The sequence below is a fragment of the Sardina pilchardus genome, chromosome 7, assembly GCF_963854185.1.
Source record: "Sardina pilchardus chromosome 7, fSarPil1.1, whole genome shotgun sequence".
In the NCBI taxonomy this organism is placed as follows: domain Eukaryota; kingdom Metazoa; phylum Chordata; class Actinopteri; order Clupeiformes; family Clupeidae; genus Sardina; species Sardina pilchardus.
This window is the reverse complement of record NC_085000.1, coordinates 23,929,550-23,943,045: the sequence shown is the minus strand read 5'-3', so window position 1 is coordinate 23,943,045 and position 13,496 is coordinate 23,929,550. Positions and strand designations below refer to the sequence as shown.

Sequence of the window (13,496 nt, the reverse complement as noted above, 5' to 3'; positions counted from 1 at the left end):
ATTTTGTCAGTAGTAGCGTAAAATATGCTCCAAAAATGAGGGCCAAATTGTTGTAGGTGTTTTCAGATTATTAAGGTGGGATTTCGTTTGGCACAGAGGTATGTGCCTCCTGGCAAAGCTTCATTGCAACATCGCTGGCTGGTTGGATCTACAAAGTGTCTATGACTCAAAGTAATATATTTTTAACTGTGTTTTCCTTCCCTGTTCTGTGTTGTTTTTCAGACTGTGCAATGAAGGAGTGGATCTTTTATCCAAGCTGCTGCAGGTGAGGAGCTTGTTTCTATCATTTTCAATAATTACTAGGAAATTATACTGTATTATACCACTGCTTGGGCAAATTTCCTATTGTGATGCGCTATTTGGAACGTGCATTATTTTTCTATATACCGCACGGCTATGAAGTAGTTCCCTTCTTTTGGGCTTATTACACTTGAATATTAATTCGCCAATGTCAATGTAACGGTAAAAACAGCAATGTTGTATCTAAGACAGCGGCAATATAAACGAAAATGATAGTAGCAGTGGTATAAGCGGGATAATCAACTCCGCGCCCTGTGCGTTTCTAGGAAAATAATGCACTTATCGAAGTGTAAAGTCCCCTCCGCCTGCGGCGTCGGGTCCTTATTACCACTTCGAACGTGCATTATTTTCCTATAAACGCACGGCGCGTCGTTGATTATCCCTTACATATACATACAGACTCTGAAGAAGACGCAGAGCGTCGAAACGTTAGTCGTTTGTGCACTACAATAAAAAAGTTTATTTAATCTGAGTAACCCAGAGAAGACTGGAGCACTCAGATTAAATAAACTTTTTTATCCTGTGGTCCTGGACTGTGAGCATCGACGGGGCTAGAGCGCAAGTGACAACCCTTCTAAAAGCCCTATGGGTATCTGTGGTGTAAGCAAATTTGTGTTGGTATAGAAATTTGAGCTGGTGCGCGCTGCGTGTGTGTATGTTTGTGCTGTCCACAGTTTGAGGGGAGGAAGCGCATCTCTGCTGAGGAGGCCATGAGGCATCCGTACTTCCACAGCCTGGGAGACAGAGTGATCACACTGCCTGACTGTAGGTGTACACTACACACTCACACTCCTAACGCTCACACACACCAACACACACACCAGAGACAGAGTGATCACACTGCCTGACTGTAGGTGTACACTACACACTCGCACTCCTAACGCTCACACACACCAACACACACACCAGAGACAGAGTGATCACACTGCCTGACTGTAGGTGTACACACCCGCACTCCTAACGCTCACACACACCAACACACACACCAGAGACAGAGTGATCACACTGCCTGACTGTAGCTGTACACACCCGCACTCCTAACGCTCACACACACCAACACACACACCAGAGACAGAGTGATCACACTGCCTGACTGTAGGTGTACACACCCGCACTCCTAACACTAACACTTACACACCAACACACACCAAGCCCAAGGCACTTGCATGTATGCAGTCAATCTTTGCCTGTGTGGGAGTGTTTATCTATGCCTCTGGGATTCCTAATCATTTGATGTCCCTATCAGTTCTCACAGATATGTCTGATAACACTGGCACATTTTAGTTCTCTCCATCATGTCTGACCTGACTTAACACAACTCAAATGACTCTGACTTTTAAAAAAACTTTTCTCACTTGCACACACACACACACACACACACACACACACACACACACACACACACACACACACACACACACACACACACACACACACACACACACACACACACACAGACTCAGACATATTACTCCCACTCTCTGCAGTAACAAAAGCATCAGTGATTGGGCAAATCCTCCTTCCTTATTACATTGTCTCCCTATATGATGCATCCTTCTCCCACTGACTGTCTGCACACTCTGTATATGCTGCCTTTGTGGGTTTTGATCCCAGTTCCTGGCTGATAATATGCCTGTTCACTCCACAGCTACATCTATATTTGCACTTCAAGACATTCAGCTGGAGAAGGAGCCAGGAATGCGAACCAACTCCCTGTCAGACTCAGGTGAGGCCTTTGTTTGAGTTCTCTATGCAGCAGTCTCCAGTCTAGAACATCCCCCTAGACATACATATGACTCACTGCACAGAGTCCTACTGACCTCTGGGCTGGGCAGTGTGTGAGTGATGGATGTGTGCTTTTTAAAAATATGCTTACTTTGTGAACTCCTGCTATCTAAGATTCGCTCTTACGAAATACCTCTGGCGTGCAGTTGTACGTTTTGCAAATAAATTCACTGGTGTAAGCATCGTTGCCATGCTTTTGTAAATGTGTCAGTATTAAGCATGTGCTATCAGGCTGTTTTTAAGTGACAACTGTAAATGTTTGTCCAATCATAAAATATGTGTGTAATGTATCTGTAATGCTACAAAGGGCCCGTTCTTGACTAGTACTTAACTGCATGCCTTGACGTTAATTGCATATGTTTTTCTATGCGATCGGTTATTTATGTGTACATCTTGCTATCATACTGATGGAATGGGAGAAGTGTTGTTGAGCTAGTGGAGAATAAAACGGGGTACTCAGAGGAGCACGTTCATCTTGTCCTCCACCTCCTCTCCCCATCTCTCTCTCTCCTCTCTCTCTCTCTCTCTCTCTCTCTCTCTCTCTCTCTCTCTCTCTCTCTCTCTCTCTCTCTCTCTCTCTCTCTCTCTCTCTCTCTCTCTCTCTCTCTCTCTCACCCTTTTCCCCTTCCTCTGCCATCTTATCCCCCTGAGAGGCTGTGCGGTTAGATGAGTGGTTGTGCTCGGTGTCATTAATTAAGTCGAGAGCATCTCCATGAATGTTTAATGAGGCCCGATCCCCAATCATCCGCACGGTCCCTCTGATCAACGGCTTTAACTCCACCAGCCGTCCCGCCCCCTGCATCAGATTTCAGCCCCACTCTTTTCCTGTTGACTCCCTCCCTCTCTCCCTCCCTCGCTTTGATTTATTCTCCCAACATATCTATACACACTGGTTTAATTTGTTCTCCCAACATATCTATACACACACTCGTTTAATTTGTTCTCATAACATCTATACACACACTGGTTTAATTTGTTCTCATAACATATGAGAACAAATGGTTTAATTCTCTGGTTCTCATAATGTATCTGGATATAATTGTGAAATAATGACATTATTGTGAAATTATTACTGCAGTGTCTAATAAGCCCATGAGGGCTGGGCACCAAGGTGTTTGACACTTAAATAAACAAAATCAATCAATCAATCAAAAATGTTCGCATAACATATATATGCTGGTTTAATTTGTTCTCATAGCGTATCAATACACACTGGTTTAATTTGTTCTCATAATACATATATACTGTATATATACACACACAGACACTCACACTCACAGGTTTAATCTGTTCTCATAGCATATTTACACACTAGTTTTAATTTGTTCTCCCAGCATATTTACACACTAGTTTTAATTTGTTCTCCCAGCATGTTTTCACACACTGGTTTGTTTGTTCTCATAACACATCTTAACACACTGGTTTAATGTGTCCTCATGGCATGTTTATACACACACTGCTTTATTTCTGTTCTTCTGTCCCTGAACCTCATCATATCCATTGTTTTCCTGAGACGGTCGTGTGGTGTCACAAGCAGGGATTGAGTGCAGTTGTTTTGTTTATTGTCTGTGACTGGGTTTGGTGGAGAGATCAGGCTAATAGTTAATAATATTTTTGCTGTTGTGAATGCTTTTCTCGTGTTCTAGGAGCACGCCATAACTTCCGTCACGTCACTATGTTTCAGAGCTCTTACAGAGATGCATAAGGTTCCGGCACTCCTTAGGTACTTAAAGCGTCGCTGACTTGTGTTCACAAGGAGGCGACCCACCACCTCTTTTTCCTCCTGGTTGTCCTTGCCCCCCCCTCCCCCAACCCTCCCTCAATGTCATGTCTGCTCCTGCAATGTTATGGATTGGTCGTCCCCCTCCCTGTTCCCCCAAAGGAGAACATACTGTGTATTTACAAGTGAGGAATAAGTTGGTAGTTCCACACTTTCAGTACGTGTGTGTGTGTGTGTGTGTGCGTTATGTAAATACAGTATGCCGCCCACACACCCAAGGTGTCCACAGGTGGCCATAACCGTTCCTCTGATGTTGTCTTGTGAGATGTGGTCTATTCCACCCCTTGCAGTTGTCCCACAGCACGTTTACTGCTGGGAATATGAAGGGTGTGCTCATGTGTATGTATGTACAGTATGTGTGTATGTATGTATGTATGTATGTATGTGCATTGGCATCAGTCTTGAGGCATATGCTTGCTTGCTTGTTTGTTTATTTATTAGTTTATTTATTTATTTTCCGTTTTCCCTAACAAGCGAGGCGTGAAGGAGAGGCCTCCTGAGGATCAGCTGTGTGCTAGACTGAGCTGGAAAACAGGAACATGTGGTGGCGCCTCGCACTAACAAGCACACAGCCTTGCTCTGTCGGCTAGCAGAAATCCACGAAACACATGCACGCACTTCTCAGAGATGATGTTTGTGTGTGTGTATGTGTGTGTGTTTTAGGATGAGCAGACTGTTGCCTTTCTATAGTATTTAACTCTTTGAGTCTTTATGTCAGCTTTTGAGATGTGAGTTCGAGTAGCATCACCCTCATGGTTGACACTTGGCCAAATTCTTCCGTTGTTAAAGAATGTCCCTAGTCGTGTAACAGTAATCAGAAGGAATGCTGAAAAGATTGTTGTGGATTCTCTGAGTGTTGCTGATTATGTCAGGTGCTGTCGCAGTTTACATTTTGAATCTGAAAAAATTTAAACACAAGTCCCCAAAACAGACCACCGAGGTATTAGGACTGGCTGTCTATGTATCATGCCCGCAGAACTAGATCCATTTGTTAATTCTGGAACTATTTTCTTTCCCCAAACATTTCTTTTCTTAGGATGTCAGATGGTAAGCAGTTAGATATTAATTGATTTCACCCGCACAATTTGTGTCTTGTACAGACAGGACTTGTCTCTGTCAGTTTTGAGGAATCAACACTGCCGTTGCCTTTGAGTTTTCAAGATGCTGGTCGGGGCAAGAATATTACACTCTGTTCTGTTCTGTTCTGTGAATGCATGTTAACAACAACAATAACATACACACCTTGCCGGTATGCAGCGTAGACATATCTGAACGATGGTGACCAACATAATACCCTTATTCAGTTTATTTGGATAAAATGGTTGTGTCGCTATGATCGAAATAAGACTGACCGAGGCTCAGAAATCAGTCATATAGCACATCTAAGCACCGTTATGGATTATGCAAACAGGGAAGCGGTAAGGACTAGAAACCACAGATGAGCCAGTGTTGCTGTAGAGGCTCCTGGGAGGCAGAGAAGGCACTCTTTCTCTTGCGCACACACACACACACACAAACACACACACACACACTCTCACAAACACACACACACACACACACACACACTCTTACTCCCTGCCCCCCTGTGTAATGCTGTTTAAGATATGAAGCCCCCCCCCCCCCATCCCAGGCCCACAGTGCCGATCGATAGCTATAACGGAGGCGCATTCTAACAGTGCGCGGCATTACTCAACTCCGCAGGCGGCGAGGGCACCGAGTCCCGGCCTAATGTTAGAACCACTGGCGGCACACGCATCGGGATCTCATCATCGCACAGTAGATGGGTTTATGCAAATGGAGGTGGCAGCAGAGGGACGTTATGCATTTTCATTGCCAGAACTGTTCAAGCTAGAGAGGCCCGTAGCCACAAGTGCCTCGCCTTGTACCTTTTTAGATCAACAGAAAATGTGTCTGGTAAATCTGTAGTGTAGAGTTGATAAAATCAGAAGAAAATGATATGGAGTCTGCGTAATGCATTGGATGCACACCTGGTGTGAACGTGTATGTAGCATGCTTTTAACATGTGATCTATCTGGTATAATGTGAAGACCTGCATCTATACTGCATTGATAAGAGGCGTCCAGAAAACAAATCTATCTGGATAGTGTTCTTTTGAAAGGAAATTGACCTTGGCAGAATTGTAATTGGATACCATGGGAGGACACACATCTCCCTCCATATGAGCCCTTGTTTTCTGGCTTCAGATGACCTCCCACTAATGATGTGAAGTGATCAGCTTGTTCTGTGACACCAGGGAAAAGGAGGAACGAGGCTGTTATTAGCCTGGTAGACACGATTGTGTGATGAAACTGCAGCAGGGATGCTTAGAGACAAAACCAAACAAACACAAAAGGGCCCACCATATGCTGTCCCTGGCTGGACGCACAGCGCAGCGCTAAGCTCAGCTCCATGTCATGTTTCCACACGATGGGTTGCCAGGTCTTTGTGACTAAACCCACCCTGTGGGAGGTCACCGCAAGGCCAGAAACCTGCAGCATTACCCAGTGCTAATACTGTAGATCTGGCGCTCAATTATAGAAGGAGCTTCAACCACTTTAAATATGGACGAACGAGAAATGACCCGTGGGACAGATGGTCATTTTGTAATGCTCTTGTAACAGAGAGGACTCCTTTTACTTTTCAGTCAGCACTGCACACTTAAATAAGTACTTGTGAATACATGGACAACCGTTTGGAAAATGGCTGATTTGGCACGCATCCCCCTTGGATTTCTGAGCCTGTGTATATGTGTGTGTGTGTGTGTGTGTGTGTGTGTGTGTGTGTGTGTGTGTGTGTGTGTGTATATGTGTAATGGAATTCTGTGTGGCTATGAGTCACCCTGTAACAGAAAACCCATCTCATCTAGACCCCCCACCCCCCCCCCCCCCCACACACACACACACACACACACACACACGCACGCTCACACACTCCTACTTTGCTGAGTCAACCACTCTACAGCACATTGTAGAAGATGAGGGATAAGCACTTTACACACACTACACCCACATATGCATGCACCAACACTGTCCTGTACAGACACATGCACTTACTCAGATTAAATGACATCACTCGCCATGTAGCCACTCTGGTATTGCCTTGCTGTCTGTGTGTTTACATGGGCCACTGTTTACATTTAACGCACTTGATGATAATCCAGATTATCATCTACTGTATATAGAACATATGGCCCAGCGCTGCTTCTTATATATTGTGCTGATGCCCCTTGAAAGGAAAGGGCACTATTGTGCCCCCCTCTGGAGAGAAAGTGTACTGTAATGCCCTGGTCCTGGAGGGTGAGCGCAGAGCAGAGGTTTACAGCAGTAGCTGGAGCCGGTGACGCACATAACGCCCCGGTTCCGGAACGTTCTGGCCTTGACGACTGAAGTGCGAGCTGCAGCGGCCATCTGCGATCACAGCTCTCGAAAGGGCACAATCTGGTCAACTCTCACACTCTTGCACTCTCTCTCTATCTCTCTCACTCTCTCACTCCCTCTCACTCTCTCTTGCGCTCTCTCTTGCGCTCTCTCTCTTGCGCTCTCTCTCTCTCTCTCTCTCTCTTGCATTCTCTCTCTCACTCTCTCTTTTTCTCTCTTGCGCTCTCTCGCTCTCTCTCTCTCTCCCATCACTCCCACTCTCTCATATCACAGGGCTTACTGGTCCGTATGTCTGTCTGCTCCCTGGCCTCTCCTGATAATGTGATTGGTTGTGGTATAGTGATGCTACCCCCCCCCCTCCCCCTCCCCCTTGCCCTGTGATGTGCTGTATGCCAAGGTTGATGACATGCAATGCAGAAGAGATGATGATGATGACTGTTGTGCCGATGCCTATGTGATTGATGGCGTTGATATGAACTCCGTAATGTGGATGATTCACAGTAGTTTGCAATGCTAATTCTAGTGTTCTCCTGTTTTTTTCCCTCTTCCTCTCCCCCCCTCTCTCTCTCTCTCTCTCTTCATCCCTCTCTCCTCTGCAGTGAACAGCATATCTCGGCGGCAGAGTCTGCTCTTCTGAGCGTGGGGAGGTGGCCAGAGATGGGACGTCGGTGTGGAAAGGAGGAGCTGAGACATTTCCGCGTGTGATGAAGGGATTCTAATTTAACTTTGTACCTTTTTTTTTGTTTTGTTTTGTTTTTGTTGTTTTTCGGATTTTCTGACTGTAATTATCTGGTCCTGTGGCATTTTAGTGTGGACGGGGTCACTAGATGTTTACATTTGAAATGCTGACATTTGATTTTTCTTTTTCTTTAATATAATATGCACTTCTTTTCCTAACCGAGGTTTACCACTCCAGTTATGCTGTCATTGCTGTCCATTTGTCTGGACATTGTTGGACAAGGAAGGACTTTTACGACTCCTTCAAGCGTTACAGTTCATCATAAATTCTGTTGCTCACGAATCCTACGAGCCCAGATATGAACACTACAATTTAGAGGGGAAAAAGGTTGTTTAGATTAACCACAAAGAACAAATCACACAAAGTATTTAGCAATATCTCTGACAATAGAGTATATATTTTTCCCTATGATCATTAACTATTCTAATGAAGGAACAAACATTTAGTGTATCGTATGGGCGGTGAAATCTGAGAGCAGGTGCTGTTGAATGTCATTTTTATGAAGATGAAGCTGGGGGACACCTCATATCAGTCTTCCACTGTCCTTTTGCTGGTTTGACACTCATTGACCCCCCCTACCCCCCCTGGGCCAGAGTGCACCTGCATCTTGCACAGCACCACCTGGATGATATTTTGTAATAGAATTGTTTCTGTTCTGTCATCTAGTTGCCGAGTTTACAATTTTACATCACCTTTTTTTGTAAAGCTCAACAGAACTTCTGTTGGTCTGTCTCACACAGTACATACGTTTCGTCTACATTGTCTTCTGGATTATTGGATATTACTCACTCTGGCATAGCTGTTTGTTTTCTTTCTTTTTAGTTCGTTGTTTTGGAGGCGTTTTAAACGCAGTGCATGGTCTATCTATAGACACACACACACACCCCCGGCAAAGACTTGCTGTGAAGTTCGCTGTCTTTGCTGTGCTGACTCCTCCAGTACTTGCAGGCGTCTATCTGTTGAGCTTGCGCCATGCACTTCATAGCGCCCACAGCAATAGCCTGAGTCAGCGGCCAGGTTCTTTAGCGGTACAGGGAGTCAGCTGAGGACTGTTTAGCCGGGAACAGTAGAGGGGTCGGGGCCTGTTCTCAGTATTCCCACCCTGTCTGTGATCACTTTAGGTGGTGTTGAGGGGGATGCTCTGTCTCAGGACGCACCAACCCACCTGTACTGTGCCCGGAGTCGGCAGGATAGGTTCGTGTCCAACTGATCTCCATTGGTGTAATAGCAGATCAACCGTTTAAAAGAAACCAAAGTCAAAAAGCTTCAATACTGTTGTTGTCCCCGAGCTGCCCTTGATATCAGTGCGCAACACTGTTGTCCAAGACCCCCTTGATTACTACTTGATAGAGATAGATACTGTTCTTATTTGTAACTTCCTTATGTTTTTAGACAGTTTTATATACTGGTGGTCATTTTCAGTGACTGACGATTCTAGCAATTCTATGGAGTCCCTTGAACCTGTGTTTAGTTTGGTGCGAGTTGTGACCCCATCTGATGACGTGATTTGTCTGTGTGCGTGTGCGTGTGCGTGTGCGTGTGCGTGTGTGTGTCAATGAGGGAAATGCGAAAGTGCATGGCGGTGTCATTGGTGGCAGACTGTGGTACGTTGTAAATAGCCTTAGAATGTTTTTTTTGCAGAACAGAACAGAGTACTGTGCAATGAGAGGAACCTCTTATCCTTATTTTTCAACAAACACACATAATCGATATCATTTTTGTTATAGTCATATCATTGATGATGTTGTGTTCTTATTTTTTAAAACAGGAAAAAACAATTGTTACTTCTTTAGGAATCCTTAACAGGTGTAGATATTTGGAATTTTTTGGTAGTCTTTCTTCCTCCCATGGTGAAAGTGGCTGTACTAGTAATGTAAGCTTTCATCAGGAGTTCTGCATTGGAATGCATTGTCATGGAAGGGCTCATGAAGTGGCCAATGGCAGTTGTGGGGATAGCCTCCTCTCCCGTCCTGTTCTGTATTGCAATAACTGTTCAACGACGCAATAACCAGTCCTTTGTACCAGAACCTTCCCAAGATTTGCCGTGAACCTAAGGCTTTCATACACTAAAATAACAACAGGTCCCAGACAAATGGACCCTATACACAGACCGAATGAATGCAGCCAGCAGCACAAAAAAAAAACTGAAATCCTTCAGTCTTTTTTAATATACACATTGAGCAGTCCATTTTGCATTTGATTTGGAAATGTTTTGATGTGTTTTTTTTGTAACTGACAAGAGATGTTATACTGAGCCAGTACAAGGTAAATTCTTGAAGCCTTCAATTTGGATAAAATGGGGTCGTTTCTCTTGTGCAGTGAGATAAAGGGGCAGTCTTTTTTTGTATGAAGCATAGTCAGTATTATTTGAGGTTCATCTTGTTCATGTAAAAGGAATCTGAAAGTGACTGATGTGGGCTTGAAATGACGTCTTTGTTCAGTTGCCTCTCGCTTTCAAGCTGCTTTTACGTAGCTCTGTAATATCCCAATGGCATTGAGTGAGTGTGTGTGTTTGAGTGTGTGTGTGAGTGAGAGAGAGAGAGAGGGAGAGAGAGACTACGCAAGAAGGGAGATGTGCATGGATATATTGTGTAAATTTGCAAACTCTGTACATATGTATAGTTTCAGAAATGGTACTCACACACATAGCAAAGCAATATCTGATGTACAAGCACATTTCACTTTGGGCAGTTCTTCAGAGGCCGACGCTTTTCTCTGTCGGCCATCCAGGCTTCTCTTCCTGCCATTCATGTGAAGGACTTTTACACTCAACACTTCTGAAGCCAGATTTTCTCTTTCTGTCAGACGAAAGGCATTTTCTCAGAATGAATCTGTGAGGTTATCTTTGGTACCTACAAACACTGACAAAAAAAAGGTTCATTTTGGAGAGATTTCTGAATAACTTCAAGAGCTGATCCAATGTTGTTTTTTATGGCAATAGATCATCATATCCACCAAAGCAAGTTTTATTTCTTCTAAGCGAGAGCACTGATTTAAGCAAAAAGAACTGTGTTTAGTGTGAGGGATAATTGTTGTGTGATGGCTGTTAAGAAAAGGCTACAATAATCATGACTTGACTGACTGTTGTACAAACTGATGTGGCTGCACTGAATAACACAGAACTTGCCATCACAATATCACCACCCAGAAATAATAATAATAAAAAATACATTCAGAGGCATATGTACACCTACACAGCTGGAAATACTATGTTTGTATGGTTGGCATGAATCAGGATAAATGTGAAAACCAATTTCAGGCAATACAATCGTTGGCCAAAACTCATGTTTGTGTGGTCCTTTACTCACAGTTTAGACTGTTCCTAAACTAAGACCTATTCTGGAATGGAGGCATACAACTGCACCATTGAAATTGTTTCATAATGACACTGCATTTAGTTGTGCCACTTTGAAGCATCCAAGTATGATATTTGAGTGTTTTAGATATGATTACATGATATATGCATTGTGAGGCTTTTAGAATTTGTAATTTCTTGAAGTGGAACTGATGACAGTGAGCCCTCTCTAATGAGGTATAGACTCGCTTATGGCAAACTCAATTAAACAGCATAATATGCTATCCTTCAAGACATACATAGCATTTCTGTCTGATTGATATACAGTATAGAATGAAATGATTTTTCTTCTCCCTATTTCTAGAAAACTGATAGACAAAATGATACTTTAGAAACACTCCCAGACACTTAGTCTTTAAGCTTTTAACATTCAAAAAGGAAAGTGCCTTTGAAAATTGACATTTTTGGAATTTGTAGCCTTGCTTTCAAAGATTAGTAGACCTAACAGCAAAGAAATTGTAATTTGTGCAAAAGAATGCAGTTTTAAATGAAGAAAACATCACTGACATGTTCTAAAATGAACACATGGTGCAGTGTGTTTGCTGTGCTTCTCTAGAGTCTATCCCTCACAAACCCAGACTTCTTTCACTGGAAATCCAGATAATATTCAACATGCAAGAGTCTTTCATATGATGGGCTATTTTCAACAAGTCGACTGTTTGAAGTACATGCGAGACAGACATATTATGCTCACATTTTGGTCAATATCACAGCAGCCATACTCTTTACATCACACACTATTGCGATTGCTCCTCTGTGTACTGTGAGCAGCTTTTGTTTGTGGACTGCCATTGGCTTTTATTGAGTCAACACCAAAGTTATCTGCAACCTTGCATGGTATAATTCTTCCAGATATGTGCTAAAGCTTATACCTTGCTATGTGATCCTTAGTTAGTTTCTTCCAAGTCACTGCAGAATATAACTAACTGTTATGGAATCACATACTTTGGATCCAAGTAAGAGACATCTTGAATATGTAATTGTTGTAAATTCCTGTTTATTCAGTGTATTCAAGACATATATAGTTCAATAAAGATGTGTACATTTCTCAAGAAACATTTATGTTTGTTGTATCAGTCAAACTCAGTCAAATATAGCTTTTGTTCGACCAATAGGCTACTACACTGCCTGTGCTTCTAGGCCTATGTATGGAGTATTGTTAGATGCACTTCTAAATATCCTATACTGTCTGATATGAAGTAGACCAGCTATGCACCCTTACCAATCAGTTTAAAACTTCCAAATGTTGTGATAGATGAGATGCTCCTCAAGTATTCCTGAGGTGGGAGGAACAGCACCTTTGCCTGAAACTGACAGAAAACGTCTATTTCATTATTTTCATTATTCATTAACTGAGTACAGTTGTGTCATGTGTACAGTTGAGACACCTTAAATATCTTGCCTGCAAACCAAGCCTGATCTATGATTTTTTGCTACACATGTGTGTTAGTGTTCTCTTTAATCATGGGAAATTTGGACACTGTGCATATCTCCTGTCCAAAGATATTGGCAAAAGTATTTTTACCATAGTGAGAATTTCACTTAACCATGTTCCTTCCACAGTGAATATCTTGTTACTCCAATGTGACTGTTATACTTTTCTTACATCATTGCAAAGGTCATTCTGTGCTCTACAAACTGACATATTTCATGGCATCCTTTCATGCAAGGTTGTTGCATTATTTAGAAAAAAGTGCAAGATGGTCAGAAGGGTACAGATGAGACACTTTGTCTCAACTGTACCCGGATAAAATCCCATTGGATTGCATGGTGTTTATTTGTGCATATTATGATGGCATTTAGGCAATATAGAACACAAATGTCAATAAAATGAATGTTTTTGATATTTAAACTATATATTATTAATGAATATATCTTATAACATGAAGATTTTAAGGATTACATCATAATTTGAAAATTAGCCATGATAAAACCAAGAAAAAAAAAGATATTTTCATCTTTAAACATTTGTCCCTGCTTTATGTCTATCTGATGCCACTTTAGATTAGAAATAGATTAAAATAAAAAGAAACACTCAGATTACACATTTTAAAAAGTTACATTTGCAGTGAATGGCTAGTCAGCCTTCCAGCATCATGAATGGGCGTCTCAACTGTACCATGCTACTGTCTCAACTGTACTCAATATAATTATATTAGG

The 13,496-nt window shown here is 42.5% G+C and overlaps 1 protein-coding gene across 3 annotated transcripts in view; it reads left to right on the top strand.

Moving 5' to 3' along the window:
- Positions 1-12,769, top strand: part of cdk16 (cyclin dependent kinase 16) — a 29,437-nt gene extending 16,668 nt beyond the window's left edge. For 2 of the 3 annotated variants that reach the window (XM_062541401.1, XM_062541400.1), the window contains exons 13-16: positions 223-265; positions 975-1,065; positions 1,949-2,026; positions 7,842-12,768. In XM_062541401.1, the coding sequence (XP_062397385.1) occupies positions 223-265; positions 975-1,065; positions 1,949-2,026; positions 7,842-7,879 (250 nt within the window). In that variant the 3' untranslated portion in view covers positions 7,880-12,768. Of the gene's footprint in view, positions 1-222; positions 266-974; positions 1,066-1,948; positions 2,027-7,841 lie in introns of all 3 variants that reach the window. The other variant, XM_062541402.1, reaches the window with a different exon arrangement.
- The last annotated feature ends 727 nt before the right edge of the window (positions 12,770-13,496 follow it).